Source organism: Schistocerca serialis, chromosome 9 (assembly GCF_023864345.2).
Source record: "Schistocerca serialis cubense isolate TAMUIC-IGC-003099 chromosome 9, iqSchSeri2.2, whole genome shotgun sequence".
Classification (NCBI taxonomy): domain Eukaryota; kingdom Metazoa; phylum Arthropoda; class Insecta; order Orthoptera; family Acrididae; genus Schistocerca; species Schistocerca serialis.
The window spans coordinates 499,933,494-499,950,921 of NC_064646.1; the positions used below are offsets into that span (position 1 = coordinate 499,933,494).

Here is a 17,428-nt window from a genome sequence, read left to right on the forward strand (position 1 = left end):
TATCCGTATTTCAGTCATGCATAACTAACTTCCCTTGTCGAGTAAAATCATGAACATTTCCTTGCCTATTACAGTTTACTTCCTTATTATTAGTGTAGATTTCTTTATGTGCAGCTCGCAGTAGTAGTACAATAAATAAAAGACTATGTAAATAAAAACACCATATATTATACTCCGATCAAAATTACTTTGTGATTGACAGATTGCCATTGTGTGGAGCGGTGTTGCCAGTCGGTAGACAGTCATGCTACACAAGTTGCTGTGTGCACCTATAAAACAGGCAATGCAGGAAGCACGTGGGACTCAAGAAAGAGCTATGATTGGATAGCGGCTGGCCCCTACCACTCAACTCACAAAACATCGATCACATAGTAATTTTAATTGGAGTAGGCTATTGCAAAGTAATTGTTTATTTCTCCATTGATATATTGTAGTCTTTGTTTCCTATTGGTTACTTATTCATAGAAATGACATCCAATTTCTGAACAACAAACTGACCTCAACATCATCTTTCTTCAGCCGTGTGCCCCTCTCGCCGACAAAGATATCATCAATGTCCACCAGTATGTATCTCTTGAGGCTGATGCTCAGCTGCCCGTGGCTCAAATAGGAAAGGCTGTCAAGGAACAGCAGTTTGTGCATCCAAAAGTTCAGACCACTTCCAAACAGCACTCTTTGTATTCCATCAAAGAGTCCATGATCCTGAAAAAGTTTCCTATTTTCATTAATTATTATCCTGGGTTGTAATCCCAAAGGCTAACTCAGAACTCAAACATGGTTAAGAATTCATTACTTGAATCAACTTATTACTGGATTAATACCAGAGTTTATATACAGTATGTTCCAAAATGAATAGGAAACATTCTATGTTATACTACTGGTAAAAATAAAAGAAGAATAGTATCAACATGTCTATTCTGAACGACTGTAGGTATTTAACTGTCTGAATTAAAACGTCATTACACTATACTTGTTTTCCCAGTTACATTCAAAAGACTGATGTTTTACAGTACACTCATATCTTACTGCACCAATACTTTCTAGAGATGTGTTTCTCACCTGAAAATTAAAACCTACATTGTACTACAGACATAAATTTTTAGTTATTTCTGAATCAGTGTATAATAAGTTTTCAGAAATTCATAATCTTTTTTGCTCTGAAAATTGCTGAATAATACTGTGTATAGCATTCAGTTACAAACACAGACGCCTCACCTTTCACAAACAGCAAACTCGCCCTCCAGGTTACCTGTGTACTTCTCATAGTTAGACTCAAACCTTCAACTTTCCCAAAGAAAGGTACAGATCAAGTCCTGGTTTGCCACAAGGTTTTAATCTGTTAGCAAGTCAGTGTGATTTAAGAGATGACTTGCTATTACAGGATGTTAGGAGATGCATTTGAATCTTGATAATTTTACCACTGAAAACAGTAAGAGTACAACACAAACACAAAGAAACTTATTCTGGACCGACACTGTTGCTCATCACTTTGTACACCACAGTCTTTTGCCGGCCAAAGTGGCCGTGCAGTTCTAGGCGCTGCACTCTGGAACCGCGAGACCGCTACGGTCGCAGGTTCGAATCCTGCCTCGGGCATGGATGTGTGTGATGTCCTTAGGTTAGTTAGGTTTAATTAGTTCTAAGTTCTAGGGGACTAATGACCTCAGAAGTTGAGTCCCATAGTGCTCAGAGCCATTTGAACAGTCTTTTCTAGAGTGATTCCTACTCACATCGACGAGGCCAAGTCAACTGATAAAACCAGTCCATACAAAGAAAGAGCACGTTTTAAATTAATTCACCTGGATTCAAGTCACATATTTTAACAGCTAATGAAATCTAGGATCAAATGACCACAATCACGTGTTGAATACAAAAATATAAAGCAAGAACATAAACTTAATATGCAAATTTCCCCCAGTAAATTAATTGTGCGCAGAATTGTGAAATTAATTATATGTTTTAGAAGGACAGGGCTATCAGTCAGTGATGTCAGAATAATTATGTGATTACCATAACTCACTCTTATTAAAATTCCCAATGCGGCACTGGCTGTTAGGAAAAGCTGTTTCCATTCAAATTTTGTTTGCAGTCCACACAGCTGTAGAGGGAGACATTTACCTACATGTCCTCACATCGGTGTCACACGGAGGTGGACAACCCTATAGCTCAACAAGTTCTCACCCCCCCCCCCCCCCAATCATAAAGACATAACAGTGGTAGGTCAATGCAGTCTCCCTGCATAGCTTGCAAGGCAGATTCTGTTTCTAGTTGTGGAAGCACACTATGCATATTTAAAACAGCCGGGGACACCCTGATCTGGCTAACTAGATACTCAGTTGCATCTCATTCATTTCTCATTTGTTTACCATGACTTCTTTGTTGATGTGAACTCAGGTGCAGCAATCTGATACCATGATAGTTAACAGCACACACTATCTCCTTTACCTCGGAGTAAGGCCCTCTAAGCCTGACCTCGCTATTAATTCTAAAATGTCACGAGAATAGTGCATTGACAGACAGCATAATTGAGACCACACACACTACAAGCTGCCGGCCACCATCATGTTGTCTCTAAGCTGACTCTCTCACTGTGTAGCCCCCCACCTCATCCAAGGGTATTTGAAATTCAATTCATTTTCTTTGTTTCATACACAAGCATGGTAGTCAATTTGTCTGCTGCCATCTTGTCATTTCATTTTAACATGTGCAATGGATTAAGTGAACTTATCTAATATCTTATTTTCTTTCTTTCTTTTTTTCTATTTTCAGTTTAAATATTCTCCCATGCATAGCAGGACTAGTTCCACTGTAAGTCCGACATCATGGACTAATGTCTCCATAATGGAAAGACTGCTGCAAACTTTATTTGTGTTGAATAGTAGATCTGAATTATGTTAAAATTTGCTCTGATTTGTCTGTAGCCACCCCACCTGTCCTAATATAACTCATACAAATTTCAACAGAAACATCTACAATACGGCAAGAAGTTTGACCCTACCATAAGCATGGTGGCAGGAGAGTTATCTTGAAGCAAGAAATTACTTATCTGAGAGTAGGGAAAGAAGCAACAGTTTGAGAATCAGGCCAAGTCATATGAAAATTTTTAATATTCCACAAGAAGTATTTAGCCAATTCTTTCATCAGAGTGAGTTTACGAAATTCTACCCAATTAATCAAACTCAAAGTTTTCAGACTGACCACAAGTGATAAAAGTTAAAATCGTAAATGGCACAGTAACTAACAATGGACAGAAATCTGTACAAGCATTCCAAGATTGCATTAAAGGTCCATACAGTTTAGAAACACAGACATGAACATAAAGACTCTGGTAGTAATGCCATATGAGATGTGTAAAACCACTAGTGCTACCAAGCAAGGAATGGCACTTGGAGATGACTGCATTCCAATGGAAACTGGGGACAAAGTAATACAGAAGTAAGCTGAAAAATTATTTTCAGTTTATCTTCAGAAAACAGACTCTATCTCAAAGCTGGGATGACGGTTCTGCAATTTTTCTGCTCAAAAGGAAACAAGGCAGTTTATTTGGGTTTTGTTTTTGTGTTTCAATTCTTAAGTGTCTATTGATAGTTCCTCACATCACACTAACCTTGTTCATTTTCTTTTGGATAGCACAGCCCTAAATTAAGTCATAATTTGGGTAGTTAAAATGGTTTACCTGGCAGTATTTTTAGTTCAGATAAGATTTTTGACAAATGAGCAACTATTTTATATGGAATCAGAAATGAAGGCTTCATGAAAAAACTTCAGGTAGAAAGTTTTCATGAAAAGTTAGAAGAAAATGAAAGAATACAGAATGAACATTTCAAAAGAATGAATTCAGAAAAACTATCAAGGAACTAAAAAAATTGTAGCCAAGGAGATCTTGACATTTGACAGACCAAGAGAAAGATGGGGACTGCTACAGCCAACAAATAAACCCACTGGGGCAGTGAAAAAGAACACGAAAGAGAGGAATTATCTAAGATTCATGCACATTTCAATTCTGAAAAATATCTGAATCTTCTACCAGGCACAGCAAGAGTATACAGGATCCCTCATACATATGCTTAAGTGTACAGTGAAACTAACAAGAGAAGGCTGGTTGAAATTCTAGTCTCCAAATGCCCTTCAGGCAATTATTGTTTTTTCTATACTTATGCTACTATATGTTCTACACAAATGCTTTCCTTGAAAATGGCTGATACATAATTATACAATACCCAAACTATCACACACAGTATTTCATGAGCAATGATGTCCATATGATTTCCGCAATTCTCATCTCACATGAGATAACACAGTGGTTAAAACAAAAGACTCAAAATCAGGTGTGGGGTTCTAATGCCAGTCCAGCTACCCCCATTTGAGCTTCCAATGGTTTTCCTAAACTGCTTAATGTGAATCCTGAGATGATTCATTTGAAAAGCAATTAGTTGACTTTATTCCCCATCTGTATGCTACATCTCTAATTACATCAATGTTGATGGTACATTAAGTTCTAATCTTACATCATTCTAATGTCTAAGACTATGCTGTATCTGAAAAAAGAAAAAGAAAATATCTAATGTTGAAACATCTTTGTGACAATATACAATTAAATCCATTTCTCCCCCTTGATGACCGTTCATCTCCATGCAGCATGTCTGAATGGATACTGTGTTTGTGTGGGCACTGGTTTTAGTTCGTCAATGTAAAAATCTGTTTCGTATAACATAAAAACACTAACACAAAGCATACATATAAATGGACAACATATCACTGAGAAGATGAATTATTTTTGTAAATCAGTTCCCATGTTTATGACATTCCTCTCATGCCGGGTAATCTAGTTTATAGAAGACGTCAATGGATCAACCATCCACAATCTTCAGGTCAGTATGCTGATGCACTATCTCACTGGAACTATCTGGTGGGATACTACATCAGCATACTCACTTGAAGATGGCAGCCAGGTGGTTCATTGAAATATCATGTCAAGATGATTACAGTATCAAGCTGCATATCCAAGAAGGGTATTTTCAGCCATTATGCCAGGAAAGCCTATGCAGTCACAGTTCCCACATGGTAATGAGTTCCATGGAACATGGAAATAACTGGCTAACCAATTAGTAAAAATGTGTAAAATGTGGCAGTATACAAATCAACACATTGCTGTTTTAGTAGTGTAGTACAAGGGTGAGTCACAAATGCCAGAATACTGCAGACTGTTTAAAATTTTGCATTTCCAGAGGATAATAGCATATACTGGGTGGATGAGAGCCAATACATGAGTAGTTTTGGGTCAACATTTAATGAACTGCAACCAGTGCAAGACAGCAGATGTGCCACCGGAGTGTACACATTTAAAAGAGTACAATGTTGTGAGATCTTCCTTTCTCAAAGGATTATCCAGAGATGAGTTTCATCAAGAGCTTCAAGTGTATGGCAATATCTGTATATTACACAGATCTGTGTTGAAGTGCCTACAGGAATTAAACAAACAATGGAAAAGAATCACAAACAAGGACTGTCTTTGGCATTCTGTGAAGTGACACTACATTACAATGTGTGGAATAAATGATCTGATGAGCATCCTGTGACAAATGATGACATGGGACATGCCATAGGTTGTCATAATGTAACTTCAAACATCAAAACTGAAAATCAGTTGAATTTTAATAAAATTTGTGAACAATGGTTACCCCACTAGTTTACTTCAGAGTGGAAATGGTAGAGCTTGGACATACCCATGCAGGTCTCCCCCAGCTACAGTAAAGAAGGAGACAATATCCTAACATGGAGAAAAAATCATAGGTTCAGTACTATCAACCTATTTTAAAGTGATCTTCCATAGCACAGAAACACACCACTCCCAAGGGAATGAAAAGCAACCTCAAGACAAATCCATTGGATCACAAGTATTCTATTAATGAAATTCCAGCCTCATTGTGCAACTGTTAATGCCACATTTTACTCTACCACTTAGCAGGATGTATGACAGGCCCTATGTCACTAGTAGCCTGGATACTTGACTTCTTGTTCTTCTGAATAAAATTTCCTGCCCTCACATGGCTAGAGCAACAGGCAAGATTTATTACAAACATTTCATTGGTAACACTTGGAACATCCATCTTAGAACCCCAAAGTAGGGTTCAGTGATGTTCACATTTGGACCCCTTAAAAAGCATCCAGGTGGAGAGAGCACTTTTGAAGATTTTGTGCCTGTAGCCTGATAGGTCACGCATTGGATGTGACAGATACGACAAGAATTCTTTGCTGCAGGTTTTTGAGGCTGTGCCAGATGGTGGGATAAGCACCTGAATTCACTAGGAAGTCTGCTGAATAGTACAATGAATTTATACATAGTACTTGTGGGACTGATGCTCCTATCCTGTTTTCTGACTTACTTATTGACTCATCCTCATTTATTAGTAAGCAGTTGAAATTACAATTGTTTTTTAAACTAATGATGACGGGAATGTTCTTCTAACTGATGGCAACAGTCTGTCCCCTCCAGTCACTGTACTAACAGACAAAAAAACACAATTGCTTTTCCTCCAACCTGAGACTTCACTTCACCTGTATGACTGTGATGAGAGGCTGGTGTGGTTCATGGTAGTTTGAATTCTGCATATCTTCTTGCCTGCGTGTTGCCCATGAGAGCGGCTCATATGTAGAGTGGTTTGGGGTAAAGACAGTCCAATCTTCACCTGGAAGAGGGCCCCAAGCTGTCTCTCCAGCACGTGTCAGTCGGAGAATAGGTGAAGCGGCATTTAAGCTGGCATCCTACAAAATCACAACTTAGATTAATTAAATATCTATATCTGATATTAATACTGGTGCAGTAAAGATAAGGCACAGGAAGGGAGAGAGGGGCGGAGGGGAGGAGAGATTCATCTTTTTACCTGGAGCCTTAGATTGGTATGCACAAACAGTGGGAAACCATGCAGTTCTGCACCAACAAGGGTCTCTTCACTCGGAGGAATGAAGCCAACTATTCCCACAGAGTATTCACGGCAGTACTTGTCCAACAGCTCTCTATTCCATTTGTCCATCTGCAGATACTTATAGAGGTTCTCAAACACTATGACACCATATTTTCCTTTGTCCAGGTTTGTTAAGACAGGTAATGACTTCCCTGAGACTTCCACTTTGTACCTGTGGAATAACATATTTTTTGTTATTAACCCATTACTGACAAAGAGAGAAGCAAACGAAATCAATTACTCTGTAAAATTAAAGTTCCATTAGAATTAATAGCATTTTGTGTTTGTATCTCAAGAGCAAGGCTCTAAACTCCAATGAGACCCACTTTGGTACAAAACATCCACATAAGAATTAAGGCTCATGCCTCAAACTAATTGCCACACAGAAGTAATAACTGTGGAATAACTGAAAAATACTTCATACAAACATTTCAATATTTCTGTACATTACAACCAAAGCACTCACTTAATCCTGTTGTAAACAAGTAGTTCGGAGATCTCTCGGCCGAGGCGGGAATAAGTAGTCTCTACGAAAACTAGTACTTTCGGATCGATGCGGAGACGGGCATCTGATCTGTGGTCGTGTGCAACACCAGGGACCCTTGTTGCTCCTGACAGGATGGCACATTTAATGGATGGCTCAGGTCGCTTCCCATGTCCGATGAAACTGAAAGAACACCATTAATACAGAGTTTATCAAATTCGGTTGTTTTCATTTGCTTAACAGCAGTACTATTTGAGTATGAAATGTACATTTGGGCATTATAACACATGGTGTTGCAATACAAAAATTAAAATCCTTATAGCAAGCTGGTATTTTTGAAATAATTACTTTCTTACATATGTACTACAATACATAGTACAATGACCAAGCAGTTAGGTCTCTTTCCCCCCTTTTTAAACCAACCAAGCAACTACAATACAATTTAAAATTTAGCACATGATGACAAATACTTTTTTGCATAAATTTTGGAGCGTTATCTTTATGTCAGTCAACTTTGGAGTGTAGTATAAACTACAAGTAATGTAGCAGTAGAACTCTGATAGCACACAGAAACCTTATAGTGTTACATTACTTGCGAAATAGACAAAAACTGATTAAAGCTGTCCGATTACATTACTTGTGAAATAGACAAAAACTGATTAAAGCTGGATAGGAACTATGCCCATTGTGTACAGCTGCTGGGGGGATGGACCACTGTTTCAAACAGCTGGAAGCTGTGTCGGTAGACAGGCTTCAGGCTGCTGCCTGGGTTTTGATTGCAATGGAGCAGCTGAGATGAACAATTTGGCACCTCCGGAGCCTACAGCATCACCCGGGATCCCCGATGTCATGATGCCTTCCGATTTGTACATCTCGTATGCTCGACACTTACCAGCTGGTGACTGGCTGACAGGGGTAGAGTCACGAGTCTCTGGGCAGAAGTTAAAAGTGGGTACCAGCCGTATAGCTGTTTCTTTACACCTCAAAAAGAGATTTGAGGTACTGCCCACTGAGTCGATGTTAGATGCCTCGCCTTTTGGTATTGGGGCTGTGGCGACTCCTTTCATCACATCCATCTGTAGCAGTAGATTACAGACTGGATAGACCACAAACCAGCCCTCCAACACCCTCACTGGACACTTCTGCCGGAGAGAGAAGTTAGACAGCCACACTTTCTGGTGGCTAGGCCCAGTTGTGCTCTCGGCATTTTGCCAGGGTACGTGCAAACTGCAGAATTCTTATCCTGCACTCGTTATCATCATTCTGTCGCAGTTCATTTACTAAGAAGAGTGCTACCGCGTTTTTTCCAAGCTGCCTTCCCGAGGTTTGTCTCCTCGAGGTGCTCCTACTGACTACAGGTGTACAAAGTCTGATGCCGGACATCTCGTTCATCCTCCCAGTATCAGCAATTGGGATATTGCATGCAGTGTAGTGCAAGTAGTGCGATGAAGTTCAGTGCATGCCAGGACTACGAGCCTGATTTGTTACTATTCTACACCTGGCCGTTTCGGCACCCCTTTGCTGCCAAGCACGACGCTGAACAAAGGTTGTATGCCACCCCCGGTCCACCTGGCCCAGACCCTCCTCAGTTAACATGTATTATCTTTTGGGTTAATATGTTACAACGAGCCTATGCAGTTCTTCCAGCACATATTGCTGTTTTCCTTAACTAGCACTCTGCTTAGGCATGTGCACCCATTAGGTATGTAGAAGGGAACATAAATCGTTCCTTCGGGGCCCAACTTTCTAAGAGGACTGGGCAAATCCAGATGGTGGAGTTCCTTGTAGTCAGGAGCTCTAATGTTAGGTAGGTGACGGGGTCCCTCATGGAAAAAGCAAGCAGGTCGGGGTCTCATCTGAGATGTGGAGGAAGCTCAGCTAACAGCGAGTGAGCACACTGGGTGCACCCTGCTACAAATTGCAGATCGTGTCAGCATGAATTATACCCGCCACCTGGGTTCAGACGCCATACTCGGTTCTTACAGGCGTCTGGCTGATTTGGTCGAGACAGCTAGCCTCACTTGCAGGCTGGAAGCAGAGCTAGCAATTTTGTTCCCCGACCCGATCATGGTCCTCTGGTTTTGGGCAAAGTGGGAGGCTTAAACCGGAGGCTCAGACTACTCTAGGGCGATGCGAATTTCTCGACCTCCTCCATCAGCTGGAGAAATATGGATCTCCTCTTAATAGGTCAGGGGTGCACTAGGAGTAGGAAAAATTGATACAAGTATATTTGCTCCGAATAAGCTGTATTTGTCTGGTCTCTGTTGTAACAGGTGCTCTTTATTTTTACTAATAACTGAGTAAAAAACCGAGATATCAATTAGGCATTGCAGCAATGCTAAAATTTTTAGTTTTTAAATAAACCTTTTTAAAAAAGGAGTAATTTTTATTCATAAAATTTTCATTGGCTTGATATATTGCGTTGTTACAGAAATTGAGAGAAGCGATCAGTACTGTTTTAGTAACAATGCCGAGAGAAAAGAGCAACAAACACACGGCATAAGAAGTGACACAGCACTGCTGAGACAGTAATGTCCCTGTCTCCGTGTGTCGTGGCTTCAGGTACGCCAGCAAGTGCACAGCGCGGGACTTGACTACATCTGCTGGTGACAAGCAGACCTCAACTTTTCGTCAAAGTTAGCACAGAGAAAGAAATCAGTGATCGTATGGCCGTTACAGCATCACTTAATACGACTGTAAATAGGAATACAAGGAAAGAGGTAGGAAAATCAATCTGCTTAGGAAGAGCGGCAAGGAAGTGATTTCAGGTAGCCTGAGCGGCCAGCACGAAAATTTCTTTCGCGGCACTGACAATGTTGAGCATCATTGGACAAAGTCCAAGAGCTTTCTACGACCGGTTTAGACAGCTATGTGCCAAGCAAAGGTGTGAAGCATGGATAAGACCCGACGTGGTTCGACAACCATATTAGAAAGCTGCAACGGAAGTAAAGAGAGCTTCATTGCAAATTTAAATGTGGTCGAAGCGTCACAGAAAAGAAAAAAACTAAACGTAGCCATTGGTGAAGTGTTCGACAAATTCGAAGGTAAAATTCTGCCTGCCGACTTGACAGACAATCCATAGAACTTCTGGTCTTATGCTAAATCAGTAAACGGATCGAAGCCATCTGTCCAGACATTCTGTGACCATGGAAGATGGCACAGAAAAGGTCGAAATACTAAACGTCTTTCTCCAAAACTGTTTCACGGAGGAAGATTGAACTGTAGTTATTGAAATAAGTGACCATGGGATAGAAAAACAAGTGAAATGGGTGGACAGCGGAAAGGCTGCGTTGAGGATGTGAGAGAACTCGCCCCTCTTCTGGCAGCAGCGCGCCGTAGGTCTCTCGAGGAGTGAAGGCTTCCTGACGATTGCAAAAAGCACAGGTCATTCCCGTTTTCAAGAAGGATCATCGAACAGACACAAAAACTACAGCACTATACTTCTGTCGTAGAATTTTTGAACATGTTTTATGCTCACGTATTATGACATTTCTGGAGATCAAAAATCCCTTCTGTACGAATGACAATGGGTTCTGAAAACAACGACCGCTTGCTTGCTTGCTTGCTCCGTTCGTCCACGAGACCCAGAAAGCAGCTGATACGAGCGCCGAGGTAAATGCCATGTTCCTTGGCTTCCGGAAGGCATTCGATACAGTTACGCCAGCTACGCACTGCCGCCTAATGAAGAAAATACGAGCGTATGGAGTAACAGACTAACTGTGTGACTGAATGGAAGGATATCTAGCAAACAGAACACGGCATGTCGTTCTCAACATAGATGAGTTTTCAGATGTAAAAGTAACTTCTGGAGTACCCCAAGGCAGTGTTATGGTTTCATTACTTTTCACAATGAACATAAATGTCATAGTAGACAATGGCGGAAGTTCCAAGAGGCTTTTCGCGGATAATGTTGTAGCGAAATGCAGGAAGACCAGAAGAGGATCAGTGACTGGTGCAGGAAGTGTCAGTTGAGCCATAACATAAACAAACGTAACGTGTTGCGAATACATAGACAGTAAGATACTTTACTGCGTGATTACACGATTGCAGAACAATTGTTGGAAGCAGTTACTTCCATAAAATATTTATGAGTATGCCTACAGAGCGATTCAAAGAGGAATGACGACATCAAATTAAACGGGAGTAAGGTAGAAACCAAACAGATCCATTGGATGAATCCTCAGCAAATGTAATCTGTCAATAACATAAGTAGCTTACAAAACACTCGTTTGATCAATACTTGAATATCGCTTGGCAATCTAAGATCCGCCACATAGGATCGATAGAGGAAATAGAAAAAGTCCAAAGATGATGATGATGATGACTGGTTTGTGGGGTGCTCAACTGCGCGGTCATCAGCGCCCGTACAAAGTCCCAATCTTTTCACACGCCAATATTTTATGCAACCCAATCTAGCCACTACCACGAATGATGATGATGACGAAATGATGAGGACAACACAAACACCCAGGCAGGCAAAATCCCCAACCCGGCCGGGAATCGAACCCGGGACCCTTGATCCAGAGGCTCCAAAGAAGAGCAGCATGTTTCATTACAGGTTGATTTGGTAGGAGCGTTAGCGTTACGGAGACGATCGGTTACCTCCAATCGCAGACGCTGCTGCAAGAGGGGTGCTCTGCATCACGGTATGGTTTACTGGTGAAGTTCCGAGAGTATATATTCCTGCAAGAGTCAACAAATATAATTTCTTCTAATAATTTCCTGGTATGCAGCCGGATCCCGTCGACTGCACCTGGGCTCTTCAGTAGTGTACTCACCTGATGATGACCGGACGTCTCTGGGCCGAAATATCGTGGCAGAATGTCGACGGGATCCGGCTGCATACCCGGAAATTATTAGAAGAAGAAATATGCCGGGAAAATTTCAGAAGTCACAACAAATATAATGTTTCCTCCTACGCATATTTCGCGAAAAGGCCACGACGATAAAATTACAGAGAATCGAACCAACATAGAGGCTCACCAGCGGAACATGAAGCCTACGAATGACTTGAAATGGTCTTAAAGTAGCCGAACATAACCATTTCCAGCCAATGATCGGTACAGTTGGACCAGAGATCCCAGTCCATTCCAAGTAAACACAGCCCACACCGTTCTGGGGCCACCAACATCTTGCACAATGCCTTCTTGACAACTTAGATCCATGGCTTCGTGGGGTCTGCACCACACTTGAACCCTACCATCACCTCGTATCAACTGAAATTTGGAGTCATCTACCAGGCCACGTTTCTCCAGTCGTCTAGCATCCAACCGGTATATTCACGGGCCCAGGAGAGGCACTGTAGGCGATGTCATGCTGTTAGTAAAGACACTCGCGTCGGTCATCTACTGCCACAGGCCATTAACGCCAAATTTCGGCGTACTGTCATAACAGACACGTTCGGCGCATGTCCTACATTGATTTATGCGGCTGTTTCACACACTGTTGCTTCTCTGCTAGCACTGACAAATCTAAGCAAATGCTATTGCTCTCGGTCGTTAATTGAATACCGTCGGCCATTGCGTTGTCCGTGGTGAGAGGTAACGCCCTAAATGTCGTATTCTCGGCACACTCTTGATACTGTGGATCTCGGAATGTTGAATCCCCTAACTATTTCTGAAATGGGGTGTCCCATGCGTCTAGCTCCAACTACAATTCTGCGATCAGAATCTTTAATTCCCGTCGCGCGACGTAATCACGTCGGAAACTTTTTCACATGAGTCACCTGAGTACAAATGACAGCTACGCCCTTTTATATTTTGTGTACGCGATACTACTGCTATCTGTACAGTGTGACACAGAATAACGGGAATGTTTGAAACGAGTAGTGGCAGCCATGGGCAGGTGGCAGCACTGCGCGTTCACGACAGCGAGTAAAAGGTCCGCCATTTCAGCAACGTTGGAGCAGTGGAACGGACAACAGCGTGCGTTAGCCATGAAATTGTTTTATAAAAACAGTGATAAGTGTGGTAGCGGCGTGGAGGGAGTTTCGATGTTTTTATAATTTAGGTCGTCATGATGATAAAATGTTGTATTAATAACTTTGAACAGACTGGATCTGCCCTCAAGAAGAAAGCAACAGGGCTACCAAGAAGTGTGCGTTCTCCAGCGAACATTAATGTTGTACGCGAGTCTGTCTTACGGAGACAACGGCGTTCAATTCGTAAGCGAGCAGCAGTGATTGGAATGTCCTGGGAGAGTGTTTGCAGAACTCTTCATCTTGATGTAAAATTTCATCCGTACGAACTACAGGGTGCAACAATTTACGGACAAACTGATTACGATTAGGATTCTGTCAACAAATGATAAGAAAAATAAACAATGACGATGAATTTCTAAACAAGTTGTGGATGTCACATGAGGCACCTTTTCATCTCACAGGTTATGTGAATAAACAGAACTACCGTTACTGGGCAAACACAAATCTTAATGACGTTCATGAGCGCTCTTTACAAGTTCGTAAAGTGACAGTATGGCGTGGTACTTCATCACATGGAATTATCGGACCGTATTTTTTCGCAAATGAACAGGGAAACACGATAACTGTCAATGCCGATCGTTATGTGGAGATGTTACGAACTTTCCTTACACCTGCATTGAACAACTTTCCAAACGTCAAGAAGCCTGGTTTCATCAGGACGGAGCGACATCACACACTGCAGGGCAATCAACGGCATACGTGCGAGAATTGTTTGGCAACGGTGTGATCTCACGATTCGGTAACATTCCCTGGTCCCCTAGATCGCCAGATTTATCGGTCTATGATTTTTTTTCTTGTGGGGCTACCGTATACACGACTCGACCAAGAACCCTGGATGAGTTAAAACAGAGAATTCGGGATGCAATTCGCAGTATCCCAGCTGAGATGTTGCAGCACTCAATGAGGAATCTCAACAGCATATTTCACGAATGTATTCGTAATGAAGGACGCCATATAAATGACGTAATTTTTTTTTAAAAAAAAAGTTAAATGCCATCAACGTTTCGTAGATGACAAAGCTGTAAGGTTTAAATTTCTATGAATACAATTTCTTTCCTTCATCACTTCTAGCTTTATTGAATTGTCGAAATGTTCCCGTTTTTCTGTGTCACCCTGTATATGTGTATATCGCTAGCCCATTACTTTCCTCACCTCAGTGTACGTTCAGAAAACTCTATATTCAATGTTGGAAAACTTTTCTTTCTTAGAAACTGTTCCCATGCCGTTGCTAGTCTCCATTTGATATCTTCTCTACTTCAGTTGTTTTGCTGCCCAAACAACAAAACTCATCTAATACTTTTAACGACTCATTTCCTAATCTAATTCCATCAGCATCGCCTCATTTAATACGGTTGCATTCCATTACCCTTCTTTCACTTTTGTTCATGTTCATATTATAAACTGTTTTCAAAACATTATCCATTCTATTCAACCGATCTTTCAAGTCCTTCCCTTCATCTGACAGCATTATGATGCCGTTGGCAAACATCTTTTTCATACGCGATTGCAGACATCCCTGGCGTGCGCTGCTGGCTAAATGTTCCCGGGCTTCCACCAGGATGGCTGCGCTAAAACTCCGCGAAAATTGCTGGCGAAGTGTGCGCGGGCTTCCCATATGTACAGGATTTCCCAAAAAGTGCCGACAAGCTTTAGGGACAATTTCTTTACACCAAAGCAGGACAAAAAAAATGTCTGTTAAACATGGGTTCTAAAATGCATACCTTAGATATGAGCAGTTTTTCAGTAGAGGAGACGCGTTTCACAAAAGCGACGATGAACACGTTCTCATAGCTCTTAAGGTACGCATTTTAGACTCCTTTTCCCGTCGCTCTATTTGCGTATAGGACAGAAAAGGAAATGACTAGTAGCGGCCATCGGTCGGTGGCTTGTGGAGTATGTACAGGGTGACAATTATTAAATTACGGCGTGCATACACTTTATTCAATACATAAACGTCACTACAGTTCTGCGGATTTAGGTTATGACATGTTCGATATGCCTGCCATCATTGGCGATGATGTGGCTCTAACGAATAGCGAAATTCTGCATGACCTGCTGAAGTGTCGGAACATCGGTGCTGTCGACGGCCTACTGATGGCTGTTTCAGGTTGAGCAATGGTTTTTGGGTTACTGCTGTACGACTTGTCTTTAATACAGCCAAACAAAAAGGAGTCGTGTGTGTTCAGATCTGGAAAATATGGCGGCCAATCGAGACCCACGTCAGTGGCCTCTGGGTCTCCCAGAGTCAGAATGCTGTTCCGGACATCAAACATTCACCTGCTTCGATGGGGTTGAGGTCCGTCTTGATGAAATCAGGGTAACTTTGGATAATGGTGATTAAACCATCTTCCAAAACCTTCACGTACCGTTCGGTAGTCACCGTGCCGTCAAGAGATATCGCACAGGTAGTTCCGTGGCTGGACACTGCGCACCACACACTCACCTGTTGAGGGTGAAGAGACTTCTCGATCGCAAAATGCGGATTCTCAGTCCCCCAAATGCGCCAATTTTGCTTATTGACGAATCCATCCAAACGAAAGTGGCACTCCGTCTTCAGGCCATAAGTGGCCCATCAGCCCATCCAACTGCCAAGTCATCCTCAGCTGAGGATGCGGATAGGAGGGGCGTGTGGTCAGCACATCGCTCACCCAGTCGTTATGATGGTTTCCTTTGACCGGAGCCGCTACTATTCGGTCGAGTAGCTCCTCAATTGGCATCACGAGGTTGAGTGCACCCCGAAAAATGAAAGTGAGCTTCATCGCTAAATCGAACCATGCATGTGCATACTAATTCCCATCGTACCCCGCGGGCAACCGTCCAGTCTGAACGTTCTAACGCAAACCGTTCAGAAGTTATGACGATTTTATTTCATACATTTCAATAATTGCCACCCTGCATGTAGACGATTTCAACTATCAATTTTATTTCCTGTCGCATTAATTTAATTCCCTTGCAAATTTCACAGTTGTTTCCTTCACGGCTTGCTCAATGCAGAGATTGTATAGCATCGGGAATAGATCACAACCCTGTCTGAATCCCTTCTGAATTATTGTTTCCTTTGACTCGTACAACTGTAGTTTTATTTCCGTAAAAGCAGTAGGTAACTTTTCACTCTCTGTTTTTATACATGCTATCTTCAGGATTACAGGGAAAGTACTCCAAAAATCAACATCCAAACCTTTCTCCAAATCTAGAAATGTACTGCCTTCAGTGTTCCTAAATGTCTCCGGAACCGAAACTGATCTGCTCCAATATTGGCTTCTATAGCTGCACACTAATCTTTGTGTCTGAGGTAACAATGTGGCCATCTTCAGTTGCCAATGTTTCATTTACGTAGACACTACCTCTCATCACGCTCGCATTTGCGTTATTTTACATGGCATGACAAGCACAGTTTTCCCTTACCTAAAGAGTAAAATTTAATCTTCGACAAGCGGTAACATCAAAAGAAAATCTTCAGCAAACTTGGGAATTCACCCCAGTTTGACGCGAATTACAATATCACAGTTATTTGCTAATCAAAGAGTACATTTGATAGAGAAGATAGCAAAAAAGTGAGGTTTCAACAAGTCTAGCGTGTGACAACGTATCATTTTGCACAATAAGTTGCAAATGGCCATTTCATCAAGGAAATCCTATAGAGGGACAAAAGCTGGGAATTATTCTGAATTTTGAGCTAGGGTTTTTCCTTTGCACCAGTTAGAAGAAAAGATGGGGGTACCTACTTCTTGACAAATAATCATGTTGCAGGCCTCGAAAACTGCGAAAACTTTAAATATTTCGCAGACAGAATACCGTGGGAGCATTGATTGGTGTCACAGGTATTTGGGTACAAGTGCCCTCTCTGTCCAACGAAGTACTTCGCTAGCACAAAGATGGAGCAGCAGCAACACCACCTCTGCACCAGGGGAGCAATGCCAAATGAGGTGCCCGTATTTGGGGCACGATGTGCAAGACCAGAGGGGAGGGGGGTGGGGGGTGGAGGAGATGGACGGAAAA

General features: G+C 41.8%; 1 protein-coding gene across 1 annotated transcript in view; it reads right to left on the reverse strand.

Moving 5' to 3' along the window:
* The window catches only part of LOC126419743 (bifunctional heparan sulfate N-deacetylase/N-sulfotransferase), a 105,086-nt gene that overhangs the window by 86,381 nt on the left and 1,277 nt on the right, over positions 1–17,428 (reverse strand). Inside the window, exons 2-5 of the mRNA XM_050086920.1 lie at positions 7,432–7,632; positions 6,885–7,137; positions 6,559–6,765; positions 499–702 (exon numbers count right to left, since the gene is read on the reverse strand). Coding sequence (XP_049942877.1) covers positions 499–702; positions 6,559–6,765; positions 6,885–7,137; positions 7,432–7,632 — 865 coding nt within the window. The remainder of the gene's footprint in view (positions 1–498; positions 703–6,558; positions 6,766–6,884; positions 7,138–7,431; positions 7,633–17,428) is intronic.